A 16514-nucleotide genomic window follows, 5' to 3' on the forward strand; every position below is an offset into this window, starting at 1 on the left:
GACTCCGTCCCCACCTTAAAATGACACAGCTTTATCACAAGACTCCGTCTTCAACTTATAATAACACAGCTTTATCACAAGACTCCGTCCCCTACTTATAATGACACAACTTTATCACAAGACTCCGTCACCACCTTTAAATGACACAACTTTATCACAAGACTCCATCATCACCTTATAATGACACAGCTTTATCACAAGACTCTGTCCCCACCTTATAATGTCAAAGCTTTATCACAAGACTCCCTCCCCACCTTATAATGTCAAAGCTTTATCACAAGACTCCGTCCCCACCTTAAAATGACACAGCTTTATCACAAGACTCCGTCCCCTCCTTATAATGACACAACTTTATCACAAGACTCCGTCTCCAACTTATAATAACACAGCTTTATCACAAGACTCCGTCCCCTCCTTATAATGACACAACTTTATCACAAGACTCCGTCACCACCTTAAAATGACACAACTTTATCACAAGACTCCGTCCCCACCTTAAAATGACACAGCTTTATCACAAGACTCCGTCACCATCTTATAATTACACAACTTTATCACAAGACTCCATCATCACCTTATAATGACACAGCTTTATCACAAGACTCTGTCCCCACCTTATAATGTCAAAGCTTTATCACAAGACTCCCTTCCCACCTTATAATGTCAAAGCTTTATCACAAGACTCCGTCCCCACCTTAAAATGACACAGCTTTATCACAAGACTCCGTCCCCTCCTTATAATGACACAACTTTATCACAAGACTCTGTCTCCTCCTTATAATGACACAGCTTGATCACAAGACTCCGTCTCCAACTTATAATAACACAGCTTTATCACAAGACTCCGTCCCCTCCTTATAATGACACAACTTTATCACAAGACTCCGTCACCACCTTAAAATGACACAACTTTATCACAAGACTCCATCATCACCTTATAATGACACAGCTTTATCACAAGACTCTGTCCCCACCTTATAATGTCAAAGCTTTATCACAAGACTCCCTTCCCACCTTATAATGTCAAAGCTTTATCACAAGACTCCGTCCCCACCTTAAAATGACACAGCTTTATCACAAGACTCCGTCCCCTCCTTATAATGACACAACTTTATCACAAGACTCCGTCTCCTCCTTATAATGACACAGCTTGATCACAAGACTCCGTCTCCAACTTATAATAACACAGCTTTATCACAAGACTCCGTCCCCTCCTTATAATGACACAACTTTATCACAAGACTCCGTCACCACCTTATAATGACACAACTTTATCACAAGACTCCGTCCCCACCTTATAATGGCACATCTTTATCAAAAAGTCTCGGTATTATAATGGTTTATCATATTTTTCTATTAGAGTAGGATAGATCCTACGTATACAGGTATATCCCAGTACTTTAAGTACCACAGTGTCCATGTTTACCACTGTGTATAGATCCTTCTGTACTTTATACCTTGGTGATTGTTTTCTGTTGACTGTGATGTTCTTAATATTGTATCGAAATGTGTTGTTAAAAATACATTACATGATGTGCCATGATATTAAATGCATGTATTTTACATAATGTTTGTATAGAAAATAAGAAATGCTTTGTTTTTTATGACTTTTGGACATGTTTTATGATAAAAATTCTGAACATCAAATAGAAGCAGCCATTTTGCTGCACAATATTTTATTCATGATGTCATGCCATTTTCCACATTATGATATCACAATCAGTTACTGCCTGGTGCTGGCAGTGAACAACAATACCCTGTGTGTTACACTGGTGACACGCACTAGAATATTACACTGTTCAGTGGATAGCCAGTGGATCATGGGATCAATCTTTATTTGTTGGTTTTCTGTTTATATGAGATTTTATATTCTATTTTTTTGTCTCAGATACTATTTATATCCCTTGATTGGCTGTATATTTATAGACTGATGAATGGTGTTGCTGTGATATTATTAAAGTTAACGTATTAGTTCCATATGAGTCTCATTTATTTTTTCACAGTTGTCTAGTATTTATTACAAAACACTGTATGTATGCAATAAATGTTTTAGCTCAACTGGTCCAATGGACCTTGAACTTATGCCATGGCACAGCGTTCATTGTCCAGTGTCAGTTGTCTGTTGTGTGGTGTCTGTTGTCTGTTCTCTGTTGTCTGTTGTCTGGTATCTGTTGCCTGGTGTCTGTTGTCTGTTGTCTGTTGTCTGGTGACTGTTGTCTGTTGTCTGGTGACTGTTGACTGTTGTCTGGTGACTGTTGACTGTTGTCTGTTGTCTATTGTCTGTTGTCTGGTGACTGTTGACTGTTGACTGTTGTCTGTTGTCTGTTGCCAGGTGTCTGTTGTCTGATGTCTGTTGTCCAGTGACTGTTGTCTGTTACCTGGTGTCTGTTGTCTGTTGTCTGGCGACTGTTGACTGTTGTCTGGTGACTGTTGTCTGTTGTCTGTTGTATAGTGTCTGTTGTCTGTTGTCTGTTCTCTGTTGTCTGGTGACTGTTGTCTGTTGTCTAGTGTCTGTTTTCTGTTGTCTGGTGACTGTTGACTGTTGTCTGTTGTCTAGTGTTTGTTGTCTGTTGTCTAGTGTCTGTTGTCTGTTGTCTGGTGACTGTTGACTGTTGTCAGGTGTCTGTTGTCTACTGTCTGTTGACTGTTGTCCGGTGACTGTTGTCTGTTGCCTGGTGTCTGTTTTCTGTTGTCTAGTGTCTGTTGTCTGGTGTCTGGTGTCTGGTGTCTGTTGTCTGGTGTCTGTTGTCTGTTTCTGTTGTCTAGTGTCTGTTATCTGTTGTCTGGTGTCTGTTGTCTAGTGTCTGTTGTCTAGAAGGAGCAAGGCACAATAAGTAAATACTTTAAAATCCTACTCCTCTTTTACGAGTGAATGTATATTGTCCAAATTTTGACTGAAACCTTCTTGGGTGAAGGGGAATCAACGTTCTGCGGATGATAGAAGGGGCCCAATAGGGCAAATGTTAGTTCTTGAAAATCCTTCTGTAGAAAGATACAGGTATTGGTCATTTTTGAAATTTGAGAGCTGAATTAGCCAGATGAATGATGCCAACCCCTTGACCCTCTTGTTAATTGATCACAGTTAGTTATAGACTTGTAATACAAGACACCTGTTTGTAGTGATCACAGGTTATGATAGCCATTGTAATAGTTTATAGTTTATTAATTTGTCTAGTCCAAGGAAATACAAAAACATAAGACAAATTTGTTTCTGTATAATTCTTTGGGACTTAGATTACTTTTTAGAAGTGCCAGGGTTCATAATTTACAATCTTTTTATATTTTGTTTTGATAAAGTCTTTTCGGATATGCTTAGCGGTTTTTGATTGGCTTGTAAAGAAAAAAATGGGAAAAAAAAATAAGCGTCGTCGGCAGGATTCGAACCTGCGCGGGGAGACCCCAATAGATTTCTAGTCTATCGCCTTAACCACTCGGCCACGACGACTACACTATACGAGGAGGAATATTATAAATTTATAATTAGATTGCCTGTTCACGTTAAAAGGATATGAAAAATATATTTATTATTTATATCTTAAATTCAGTTTTTTAATAACTCCTAAGTACTATTCAAATAAATGTTGCCAGCATATCAATGAAATAATTAAATTAATTGTTTGGGGAAAAAAAGAAGCGTCATTTTCATCATTAATAAAGAGAGGTAACTCATACTGATTTTTTTAAGATAAAATAATTTTGCACTGTGTTGTGAAATAGGAAAGGGGAGTGTTATCTTACTATGTCATCACTGTCCGTAAGTTTAAACGGGTTCATTCATATAAATGGTATAGATGTATCAACCTGACATTCATTATTGGTAGTAAACATATCTACCTTTGGTTGAACAAGCTTACACCCGATACACAGGTAGGTAAACATTGTGCAATACACACGGTTTTTAAAATGCCAACCGCATGCATGCATCATTCAATTATACACTGAAGTGTTGATTGTAAGGTCTAAAATATGAAAAAATACACCAATACATAGATATATCCTTGTTGACTGTAATATCACCAGTGTTAACGTGATGAAATTTGCTATTGCCTTCACAATTCTCACGACCCTGTGTTACCGAGGTCTGAAATTGGGACACTTTTGAAGCCAGGCGACTATACACTTGACTGTTAATGACACATGTATCTGCTTCAACGGTATTTAGTTATTTATAGACAGAGTGAAATTTGTAAATTGTTGCTGTCGATTTAAGACATATATGATATTCATAATTTAACCATATAAGGAAATTCGATAAATGTCTTTGAAGTTGTAAGTTTTCTTGAGAAATCTTTATATAGTTACCTCCAATATCTAGCAGTCTATTTACGTTCACTAATTTCTCCAAAATTACTCTCCATTTGCCTGCAGATGAATATAATCTTTTAATCCAACTCCATTTCAAATATTAAGCATTTTTAAACCACCATGAGTATAATCTTGTACAATAACTTCCCTTTTAACTTTATCAACAATAACAGTACATGTCAGGTCCTAATATTGATGTCACGTTAACAATACATGACGGTCCTAATATTGATGTCACGTTAACAGTATATGTCAGGTCCTAATATTGATGTCACGTTAACAGTATATGTCAGGTCCTAATATTGATGTCACGTTAACAGTATATGTCAGGTCCTAATATTGATGTCATGTTAGCAGTGCATGACGGTCCTAATATTGATGTCACGTTAACAGTGCATGACGGTCCTAATATTGATGTCACGTTAACAGTATATGTCAGGTCCTAGTATTGATGTCATGTTAACAGTATATGTCAGGTCCTAATATTGATGTCACGTTAACAGTACATGTCAGGTCCTAATATTGATGTCACGTTAACAGTACATGACTGGTCCTAATATTGATGTCACGTTAACAGTACATGTCAGGTCCTAATATTGATATCTTTCATATAAACTGATATATTTATTATGATAATTTAGATAACAATATGAAGTTCAAAACATGTAACCATAATACCTGTCACAATATACTGCTTGGCTAGGGTGAATTTCTCTATGGCTGGATTGATAGAGCTTAAGTAATGTAAGCCAGAGAATCCAGGTGGAATTTCTATCGGATGTATTGTAGTAAATAATGGCCTGTATCTGTTAGACTTGCTCACAAGTCTAACTTGTCATTGTCTGTGTATGAATATTGTTGAACTCAGCAGCTCCAAACTCAATCTCCCACTGAGATAGGTCTGTATTTATTTTACCGTGAGATGACTTAAATCTCCCACTGAGATAGGTCTATATTTTACAGTGAGATGGCTTCAATCTCCCACTGAGATAGGTCTACATTTATTTTACACTGAGATGGCTTCAATCTCCCACTGAGATAGGTCTACATTTATTTTACACTGAGATGGCTTCAATCTCCCACTGAGATAGGTCTACATTTATTCTACAGTGAGATGACTTTAATCTCCCACTGAGATAGGCCTATATTTTACACTGAGATGGCTTCAATCTCCCACTGAGATAGGTCTATATTTTACAGTGAGATGACTTCAATCTCCCACTGAGATAGGTCTATATTTTACAGTGAGATGACTTCAATCTCCCACTGAGATAGGTCTACATTTATTCTACAGTGAGATGACTTCAATCTCCCACTGAGATAGGTCTATATTTTACAGTGAGATGGCTTCAATCTCCCACTGAGATAGGTCTATATTTTACAGTGAGATGACTTCAATCTCCCACTGAGATAGGTCTATATTTTACAGTGAGATGGCTTCAATCTCCCACTGAGATAGGTCTACATTTATTTTACAGTGAGATGGCTTCAAACTCCAGTGATAGTAGACGTCATCAGAAAACAATGGATTTGGTTGATGAAGATCCACACATCCAAAGCCCCGATGTGGATCATCAGATTGGCCCTACAACAAAGCTGATGAAGAATTATGGTGGCATGTCTGACGATGCTAATAATGTTGATATTGTGAACAAAGATAATAATGGAACAACAGATGATGCATTTTCATTCAGTCGTACTCCAAGACAACAAAAAATCTTACTTTTTGCAATGGGATTTGTAAACTTTTGTGCCTGTACATGTTTCTCACTTTTGGCACCGTTTTATCCAACAGAGGTATGTATGACTAATTTAGTAAGAAAGCATAGGTCAGAATAGGACTTGATGATGACCAACTATAACTGGTCAGTATGGGGTTTAACCAGGCTGTAACTGGTCTGTACGGGGTTTGACCAGCCTGTCACTGGTCAGTATGGGGTTTGACCAGGCTGTCACTGGTAAGTATGGGGTTTAACCAGCCTGTCACTGGTCAGTATGGGGTTTGACCAGGCTGTCACTGGTTAGTATGTGGTTTGACCAGGCTGTCACTGGTCAGTATGTGGTTTGACCAGCCTGTCACTGGTCAGTATGGGGTTTGACCAGCCTGTCACTGGTCAGTATGGGGTTTGACCATCCTGTCACTGGTCAGTATGGGATTTGAAAAGCCTGTCACTGGTCAGTATGGGGTTTGACCAGCCTGTCACTGGTCAGTATTGGGTTTGACCAGCCTGTCACTGGTCAATATGGGGTTTAACCACTCTGTCACTGGTCAGTATGGGATTTGACCAGTCTGTCACTGGTCAGTATGTTGTTTAACCAGGGTTGAACTGGTCAGTATGGGATTTGACCAGTCTGTAACTGGTCAGTATAGGGTTTGACCAGTCTGTCACTGGTCAGTATGGGGTTTGACCAGCCTGTCACTGGTCAGTATGGGGTTTCACCAGTTTGTCACTGGTCAGTATGGGGTTTCACCAGTTTGTCACTGGTCAATATGGGGTTTGACCAGCCTGTCACTGGTCAGGGTGGGGCTTACATCAATGAATTCAAAATCCACTTATTTCATATTACCCTAGTCCTGGGGTTCAGTTACAATATAACTTGTACGTCCCTCATATCACCCTACTCCAGGGGTTCAGTTATAATGTAACTTGTACATCCCTCATATCACCCTAGTCCTGGGGTTCAGTTATAATGTAACTTGTACTTCTCTCATATCAATATAAATATGGCCATTTTTATATCCTCAATTTGACTTCATATCTTAGGAAAAGGAAATGATTTAATGCTCTTGTTTGGAAAAGTGAGACTAAAATGTTACCCTGAATGGAATTATTTGAAGTGTTGAGTAGTTAATAGATCAATAGATAAAATTTGGTGGTTATCCCTCTTGTATTGATAATTTTAGTTGTATTGTCTCTGAAATCCTATTTAGAATCTTCTCATTAGATTTAGTTGTCCATGTAGAAATAACAATCCTGATCATCCTCACCTGAAGTAATCGGGGGATTTACTATTTCATTTTTTTCATTTAAGGAATTATATGTTTTTATCTTTAATTTCAGGCTGCATTGAAGGGTGTGTCTGAGACAGTCACTGGATTTGTGTTCGCAGTGTTTGAATTAGTTATTTTCATAACTGCTCCAGTGTTTGGAAACTATGTAAGTTATAATATGTCATGTTTGATTTTATTGTAATTGATGTTCCTGTTAAACTGAAAGTTAACTCATAAGATTTAGTTCAGTGTGTGTCTGACAGTTAGCCCACATAGCCCACATCTGGTAATTAGCCCACATCTGGTAATTAGCCGACATCTAGTAATTAGCCCACATCTGGTAATTAACCCACATCTAGTAATTAGCCCACATATGGAAATTAGCCCATATCTGGTAAATAGTCCACATCTGGTAATTAGCCCACATCTGGTAAATAGTCCACATCTGGTAATTAGCCCACATCTGGTAGGTAACCCACATCTAGAAATTAGCCCACATCTAGTAATTAGCCCACATCTAGTAATTAACCCACATCTGGTAATTAGCCCACGTCTAGTAATTCGCCCACATCTGACAATTAACCCACATCTGGTAATTAGCCCACATCTAGTAATTAACCCACATCTGGTAATTAGCCCACGTCTAGTAATTCGCCCACATCTGACAATTAACCCACATCTGGTAATTAGCCCACATCTAGTAATTAACCCACATCTGGTAATTAGCCCACGTCTAGTAATTCGCCCACATCTGACAATTAACCCACATCTGGTAATTAGCCCACATCTAGTAATTAACCCACATCTGGTAATTAGCCCACGTCTGGTAATTCGCCCACATCTGACAATTAACCCACATCTGGTAATTAGCCCACATCTAGTAATTAACCCACATCTGGTAATTAGCCCACGTCTGGTAATTCGCCCACATCTGACAATTAACCCACATCTGGTAATTAGCCCACATCTAGAAATAAGCCCACATCTAGTAATAAGCCCACCCATATATAATGCGGTGATAAGCCCACCCCTTGACTGAGTTAGAATTTGATTAAAGGTTATCTTGGCCCTCTTTGGTTGTGTTGGCCCCCTGGAGTAAATGCAGAATAATGATGTCGAAGAAAGCTTCTTGACTGATCTCTTTTAAGTGAAATCTTTATTAAATTAATCATTTGTAAATTGATTATAAAGCTTCTAATCGCAAACTTGTGTTAAAGTTTAGTTCAGCCATCCCTGATCTTGTTTCAGATAACAAACATTGGTTCTAAATTTATGTTCATCAGCGGTGTGATGGTTTGTGGTGTCTGTGCAATATTATTTGGGTAAGTAATAGAGAATTATGTAGTGAGATAAACAGCCTCTCTCTTAACACTGAATCATATATAACACTTCATCATATATAACACTGAAGTTGGTTTTTTTTCAAATTCATAAAATTATTTGGATTTTACAAAATTAGGAAACCCATGGTGACAGGAAAGTGTACGTGATATGGTATCTCAGAGAAATTGTACATATAACTTAGGAAACCCATGGTGACAGGAAAGTGTACGTGATATGGTATCTCAGAGAAATTGTACATATAACTTAGGAAACCCATGGTGACAGGAAAGTGTACGTGATATGGTATCTCAGAGAAATTGTACATATAACTTAGGAAACCCATGGTGACAGGAAAGTGTACGTGATATGGTATCTCAGAGAAATTGTACATATAACTTAGGAAACCCATGGTGACAGGAAAGTGTACGTGATATGGTATCTCAGAGAAATTGTACATATAACTTAGGAAACCCATGGTGACAGGAAAGTGTATGCGATATGGTTTCTCAGAGAAATTGTACATATAACTTAGGAAACCCATGGTGACAGGAAAGTGTACGTGATATGGTATCTCAGAGAAATTGTACATATAATTTTGATATTTCTGGTATTTGTGTATTCATCTGACTTTGATTAATTCAGTGAAAAGAGATATCCTCTCAACATTACTTTACCTCTTGTTTTGTTATAACTTTTTCCCACTACAACCTCAGTATGTAGAGTGATATATATCTGTAATCTATATTTAGAACCACTTTGTTGTTTATTAACAATCCTTAGTTATTGTGTTGTTTGTTTGTCATCTTCATCACCCCACAAACAGCCAGGGTAAAATGTGAGACAAAGTCACCTTGTAGAAACTGATCACTACCTCTGTATGATACAAACAATTGTTTACTTTTAATTACCATGCATTTCTTAACCCACCATCATCAGATGGCCGTTCGATTTGAGATTGACAGGTGGCCATCTTAGATTTTGCAAAGTAAAGTTTGTTATGCTATTTCTTGAGAACTACTGCAAAGGTCTTTCTCAAATTTCATGTGTAGATTCCCTAGTTGTGCCTTTTGATTTTGTGATCGATCAGAAAAACAAAATGGCTGACAGGTCGTCATCTTGAATTTTGCCTAGTAAAGATTATTATTGCTATTTCTGCAAAGGAATGTTCAAATTTTTTATCATTAGGAACAAAAAGAGAGGAGAGTAGTGGAAAGAAGGGAAAAAATCCTACTTTCAAAGAACAAATAAAAAATTGGGGGGGGGGGCACCAAGATCCATCTGGGATCTCGTGTTAAAAACTATTTTGCAGCTGAAGTTTTAACCAACTGAAAGAAATTTCTGAAATAAAATCCTTCTTGTTTATGTTGAAATGAATGTATTGAGATGAAATTTATCGCTAAGGCAATGATTTTTGATACAACATCAATTCAAAAATTGTAAACTGATGGAGACTAACTACTTAACATATTGTGTCTGGATTTTTTAGGCTGTTGGATAAGTGTCCTGATGGAAATATCTTCATAGTCATGTGTTTCCTCAGTAGAACTGTCGAAGCACTTGGAGCATCTGCCTACATCACGGCCAGTTTTGCCATCCTGTCTAACGAGTTCCCTAACCATGTAGCCACAGTGATTGTAAGTATACTTATGCAATGCAGCCAGAAACAAAAATAAGAACAAATTTCGAGAAATAAAAAAAAGACTAAATGGTGAAACACCAAGGAAAAGAGAACAATAAAAGCACAGGTAGTCGTCCCTTACATCAACGCCCTGTTAGAAACCATTCAGAGGATTTAACATAGTCATGGTATTGCAACAGCCATGAAACCTTACACTTTGTGCTTTTCTTAGTCCATCCAAGGATTAAACTTGTACTGGAAGCGAGTAATGAAGAATATGATGCGAGAACTGCAATGCAATATATATCGATGAAACGGGCAAGAGAATTGGAGTCAGACTTAATAAACATTAGATAGAAACACAGAATCCCCAAAAAGCAGAAAATTCATGAGATCAGAGTGAAAGCATTCTCAGTCCCAGATCAATTTATCAAAAGTTACAGGTCTTTCTACACAGCAGAATCATATCATTGAAAATTCCAATATAGTTGACAGAGAAAACATTTCAGGCGGTTGGTCAATTAGGCCATTTGGATATTCTGCAGCAGGCCTGCAGTGGTAAACATGTAGGAAGGAGCCACAGACTCTCACACATTCAGGACCCATAATAAACAGAGCCTTGCCAAATAAACTACATTGTTACAATTTGTGTTCTTTTTTCTATGATCTTTTTACCACCTTGTCACACTATCTTTGACTTTACATAGGATTAAAGCAGAATCAAAAAAAGTTGGTCATTTCCTTACTGTCTCATTCACTAGTCATTTGTTTGATCTCGCACACTACCTATGTCAGTGATAGCACGCCCCACACTGGTCATTTGTCTGATGAAGCTGACTGTGTAGATCTCGTACATTACGTACGTCAGTGATAGCACGCTCCACACTGGTCATTTGTCTGATGAAGCTGACTGTGTAGATCTCGTACACTACGTACGTCAGTGATAGCATGCTCCACACTGGTCATTTGTCTGATGAAGCTGACCATGTAGATCTCGTACACTACGTACGTCAGTGATAGCACGATCCACACTGGTCATTTGTCTGATGAAGCTGACCATGTAGATCTCGTACACTACGTACGTCAGTGATAGCACGCTCCACACTGGTCATTTGTCTGATGAAGTTGACCATGTAGATCTCGTACACTACGTACGTCAGTGATAGCACGATCCACACTGGTCATTTGTCTGATGAAGTTGACCATGTAGATCTCGTACACTACGTACGTCAGTGATAGCACGCTCCACACTGGTCATTTGTCTGATGAAGCTGACCATGTAGATCTCGTACACTACGTACGTCAGTGATAGCACGATCCACACTGGTCATTTGTCTGATGAAGCTGACCATGTAGATCTCGTACACTACGTACGTCAGTGATAGCACGCTCCACACTGGTCATTTGTCTGATGAAGTTGACCATGTAGATCTCGTACACTACGTACGTCAGTGATAGCACGATCCACACTGGTCATTTGTCTGATGAAGTTGACCATGTAGATCTCGTACACTACGTACGTCAGTGATAGCACGCTCCACACTGGTCATTTGTCTGATGAAGCTGACCATGTAGTCATCAAAATGTCACACTGAAATCTTCTCCTGATTGTGTTAGAAGATGTTGTATTATAGTGATATATACATGTGTTTCTTTTAAACAGAGACTTTTGGCAACATTTACAAGGGATATAAAGGCTTTGTTTTAAACAGGGATTTGCTATATATTAGTGATACATAGTATATGCATTTCTTCCTTTTAAACAGAGACTTTTGGCAACATTTACAAGGGATATAAAAAGGCTTTGTTTTAAACAGGGATTTGTGATATATTAGTGATACATAGTATATGCATTTCTTCCTTTTAAACAGGGACTTTTAGAGACCTTCAGTGGTATAGGTCTGATGGTAGGCCCAACTATAGGCAGTCTCTTGTATGAGGTAAGATAATACACTGGGAAGCCAAAATGACTGCTCTGTGCACTAGCTTCAACAGATATGATAGCAATTTTGTGAGATATCCAGAAAGAAGGCTTGCTCAATGTTTCTATTTTAAGATAAATGAATGATAAATGAAGTAAATTATCAAGTCATTCTATCTAATTAATGAATATGCTAATAAATAGCTGTTTTCCTCCACTGCCAAATTCAGCACAAATATATGTGGCAGGTGTTAATACAGCTTGTGACAAAAGTTTGTACTATAGTGTTAATATATAGCTAGTGACAGGAGTTTGTTCTATAGTGTTAATATATAGCTTCAGACAGGAGTTTGTTCTCTAGTGTTAATATATAGCTTCTGACAGGAGTTTGTTCTATAGTGTTAATATATAGCTAGTGACAGGAGTTTGTTCTATAGTGTTAATATATAGCTTGTGTTAGAGTTTGTTCTATAGTGTTAATATATAGCTTGTGACAGGAGTTTGTTCTATAGTGTTAATATATAGCTTGTGTTAGAGTTTGTTCTATAGTGTTAATATATAGCTTGTGACAGGAGTTTGTTCTATAGTGTTAATATATAGCTTGTGTTAGAGTTTGTTCTATAGTGTTAATATATAGCTTGTGTTAGAGTTTGTTCTATAGTGTTAATATATAGCTAGTGACAGGAGTTTGTTCTATAGTGTTAATATATATATATATATAGCTTGTGTTAGAGTTTGTTCTATAGTGTTAATATATAGCTTGTGTTAGAGTTTGTTCTATAGTGTTAATATATAGCTAGTGACAGGAGTTTGTTCTATAGTGTTAATATATAGCTTGTGTTAGAGTTTGTTCTATAGTGTTAATATATAGCTTGTGACAGGAGTTTGTTCTCTAGTGTTAATATATAGCATGTGTTAGAGTTTGTTCTATAGTGTTAATATATAGCTTGTGACAGGAGTTTGTTCTATAGTGTTAATATATAGCTAGTGACAGGAGTTTGTTCTATAGTGTTAATATATAGCTTGTGACAGGAGTTTGTTCTCTAGTGTTAATATATAGCTAGTGACAGGAGTTTGTTCTATAGTGTTAATATATAGCTAGTGACAGGAGTTTGTTCTATAGTGTTAATATATAGCTTGTGACAGGAGTTTGTTCTATAGTGTTAATATATAGCTAGTGACAGGAGTTTGTTCTATAGTGTTAATATATAGCTTGTGACAGGAGTTTGTTCTCTAGTGTTAATATATAGCTAGTGACAGGAGTTTGTTCTATAGTGTTAATATATAGCTTGTGACAGGAGTTTGTTCTATAGTGTTAATATATAGCTAGTGACAGGAGTTTGTTCTATAGTGTTAATATATAGCTTGTGACAGGAGTTTGTTCTATAGTGTTAATATATAGCTAGTGACAGGAGTTTGTTCTATAGTGTTAATATATAGCTAGTGACAGGAGTTTGTTCTATAGTGTTAATATATATCTTGTGTTAGAGTTTGTTCTATAGTGTTAATATATAGCTAGTGACAGGAGTTTGTTCTATAGTGTTAATATATATCTTGTGTTAGAGTTTGTTCTATAGTGTTAATATATATCTTGTGTTAGAGTTTGTTCTATAGTGTTAATATATAGCTAGTGACAGGAGTTTGTTCTATAGTGTTAATATATAGCTTCTGACAGGAGTTTGTTCTATAGTGTTAATATATAGCTTGTGACAGGAGTTTGTTCTATAGTGTTAATATATAGCTAGTGACAGGAGTTTGTTCTATAGTGTTAATATATAGCTTGTGTAAGAGTTTGTTCTATAGTGTTAATATATAGCTAGTGACAGGAGTTTGTTCTATAGTGTTAATATATAGCTTGTGACAGGAGTTTGTTCTATAGTGTTAATATATAGCTTGTGTAAGAGTTTGTTCTATAGTGTTAATATATAGCATGTGTTAGAGTTTGTTCTCTAGTGTTAATATATAGCTTGTGACAGGAGTTTGTTCTCTAGTGTTAATATATAGCTTGTGACAGGAGTTTGTTCTATAGTGTTAATATATAGCTTGTGTAAGAGTTTGTTCTATAGTGTTAATATATAGCTAGTGACAGGAGTTTGTTCTCTAGTGTTAATATATAGCTAGTGACAGGAGTTTGTTCTATAGTGTTAATATATATCTTGTGTTAGAGTTTGTTCTATAGTGTTAATATATAGCTAGTGACAGGAGTTTGTTCTATAGTGTTAATATATAGCTAGTGACAGGAGTTTGTTCTATAGTGTTAATATATAGCTTGTGTAAGAGTTTGTTCTATAGTGTTAATATATAGCTAGTGACAGGAGTTTGTTCTATAGTGTTAATATATAGCTAGTGACAGGAGTTTGTTTGATAGTGTTAATATATAGCTTGTGTAAGAGTTTGTTCTATAGTGTTAATATATAGCTTCTGACAGGAGTTTGTTCTATAGTGTTAGTATATAGCTAGTGACAGGAGTTTGTTCTATAGTGTTAATATATAGCTAGTGACAGGAGTTTGTTCTAGTGTTAATATATAGCTTGTGACAGGAGTTTGTTCTAGTGTTAATATATAGCTTGTGTTAGAGTTTGTTCTATAGTGTTAATATATAGCTAGTGACAGGAGTTTGTTCTAGTGTTAATATATAGCTTGTGTTAGAGTTTGTTCTATAGTGTTAATATATAGCTAGTGACAGGAGTTTGTTCTAGTGTTAATATATAGCTAATGACAGGAGTTTGTTCTATAGTGTTAATATATAGCTTGTGTAAGAGATTGTTCTATAGTGTTAATATATAGTTTGTGTTAGAGTTTGTTCTATAGTGTTAATATATAGCTTGTGACAGGAGTTTGTTCTATAGTGTTAATATATAGCTAGTGACAGGAGTTTGTTCTATAGTGTTAATATATAGCTAGTGACAGGAGTTTGTTTTATAGTGTTAATATATAGCTTGTGTAAGAGTTTGTTCTATAGTGTTAATATATAGCTAGTGACAGGAGTTTGTTCTATAGTGTTAATATATAGCTTGTGTTAGAGTTTGTTCTATAGTGTTAATATATAGCTTGTGTTAGAGTTTGTTCTATAGTGTTAATATATAGCTTGTGACAGGAGTTTGTTCTCTAGTGTTAATATATAGCTAGTGACAGGAGTTTGTTCTATAGTGTTAATATATATCTTGTGTTAGAGTTTGTTCTATAGTGTTAATATATAGCTTGTGTAAGAGTTTGTTCTATAGTGTTAATATATAGCTAGTGACAGGAGTTTGTTCTATAGTGTTAATATATAGCTTGTGACAGGAGTTTGTTCTATAGTGTTAATATATAGCTAGTGACAGGAGTTTGTTCTATAGTGTTAATATATAGCTAGTGACAGGAGTTTGTTCTAGTGTGAATATATATATCTTGTGACAGGAGTTTGTTCTAGTGTTAATATATAGCTTGTGTTAGAGTTTGTTCTATAGTGTTAATATATAGCTAGTGACAGGAGTTTGTTCTAGTGTTAATATATAGCTAGTGACAGGAGTTTGTTCTATAGTGTTAATATATATATATATATAGCTTGTGTAAGAGATTGTTCTATAGTGTTAATATATAGCTAGTGACAGGAGTTTGTTCTATAGTGTTAATATATAGCTAGTGACAGGAGTTTGTTCTAGTGTTAATATATAGCTTGTGACAGGAGTTTGTTCTACATTACAGGCTGGCGGGTATGGGCTGCCCTTCTTCACTATGGGGTCTATTCTGGTTGTCTGTGCTATCATAAGTGCTTACTCAATGCCAAAAATTAATGGTGAGTTCCATAATTATAGACATAAATTAAATGAAAACTGCTGAATTCATTCACTAGCATCAAGCAGGATTGCAGCAGCTTCTGCTTGTTTTGGTAATTAAGTATATGAAACAATAAATCTATGTTAAAGCGTTGCTTGTTCTTACCTCCTCATTTCTACTATATGTCAAATCTGTATAATTGAGTCTTCTTATTATTGGATGAAAACATTGATTGACAGGCAGCTGGCCAAATTAATGTAGTGCTAATGTCAATATTTACCGATTGTTTGATTTCAGACTCAGGGACTCCGAAAAGAAAATCAATGTTGAATCTGTTACGAAGTCCATTGTGTGTAATAACAGCAGTTTGTATTATCTGTGGAGCCTATGCATTGGGTTTCTTTGATCCGACATATGCTAAACGTCTCAAAGAGGTATAATATACAAATATTTCAAGCCTTGTAAGAGTCAAAAGATTCTAGGTTCTGGTAATAATGTTATATTACACCATGCCAGAGGCCTTAAACAATAGAAGACAGGGTCTGGCCTTATACAATAGAACACATGGTCTAGCCTTGTGTAATATATCCCATGTG

The 16514-nt window shown here is 36.3% G+C and overlaps 1 protein-coding gene and 1 non-coding gene across 2 annotated transcripts in view; one reads left to right on the forward strand and one right to left on the reverse strand.

Moving 5' to 3' along the window:
• Positions 1-3363: 3363 nt before the first annotated feature.
• On the reverse strand, positions 3364-3445 carry Trnas-aga (transfer RNA serine (anticodon AGA)). Its single transcript has one exon. It is a non-coding gene; the product is annotated as a tRNA-Ser (tRNA).
• Positions 3446-3775: 330 nt separating this feature from the next.
• Positions 3776-16514, forward strand: part of LOC132552091 (MFS-type transporter SLC18B1-like) — a 28766-nt gene continuing 16027 nt past the window's right edge. The window contains exons 1-8 of the mRNA XM_060216232.1: positions 3776-3867; positions 5784-6102; positions 7368-7463; positions 8546-8619; positions 10107-10254; positions 12110-12178; positions 15847-15937; positions 16216-16352. Of these exons, the coding sequence (XP_060072215.1) occupies positions 5788-6102; positions 7368-7463; positions 8546-8619; positions 10107-10254; positions 12110-12178; positions 15847-15937; positions 16216-16352 (930 nt within the window). The 5' untranslated portion in view covers positions 3776-3867; positions 5784-5787. The remainder of the gene's footprint in view (positions 3868-5783; positions 6103-7367; positions 7464-8545; positions 8620-10106; positions 10255-12109; positions 12179-15846; positions 15938-16215; positions 16353-16514) is intronic.

The sequence above is a fragment of the Ylistrum balloti genome, unplaced genomic scaffold, assembly GCF_031769215.1.
Source record: "Ylistrum balloti isolate Yb309-2 unplaced genomic scaffold, AGI_CSIRO_Ybal_v1 Utg370236, whole genome shotgun sequence".
Lineage (NCBI taxonomy): Eukaryota > Metazoa > Mollusca > Bivalvia > Pectinida > Pectinidae > Ylistrum > Ylistrum balloti.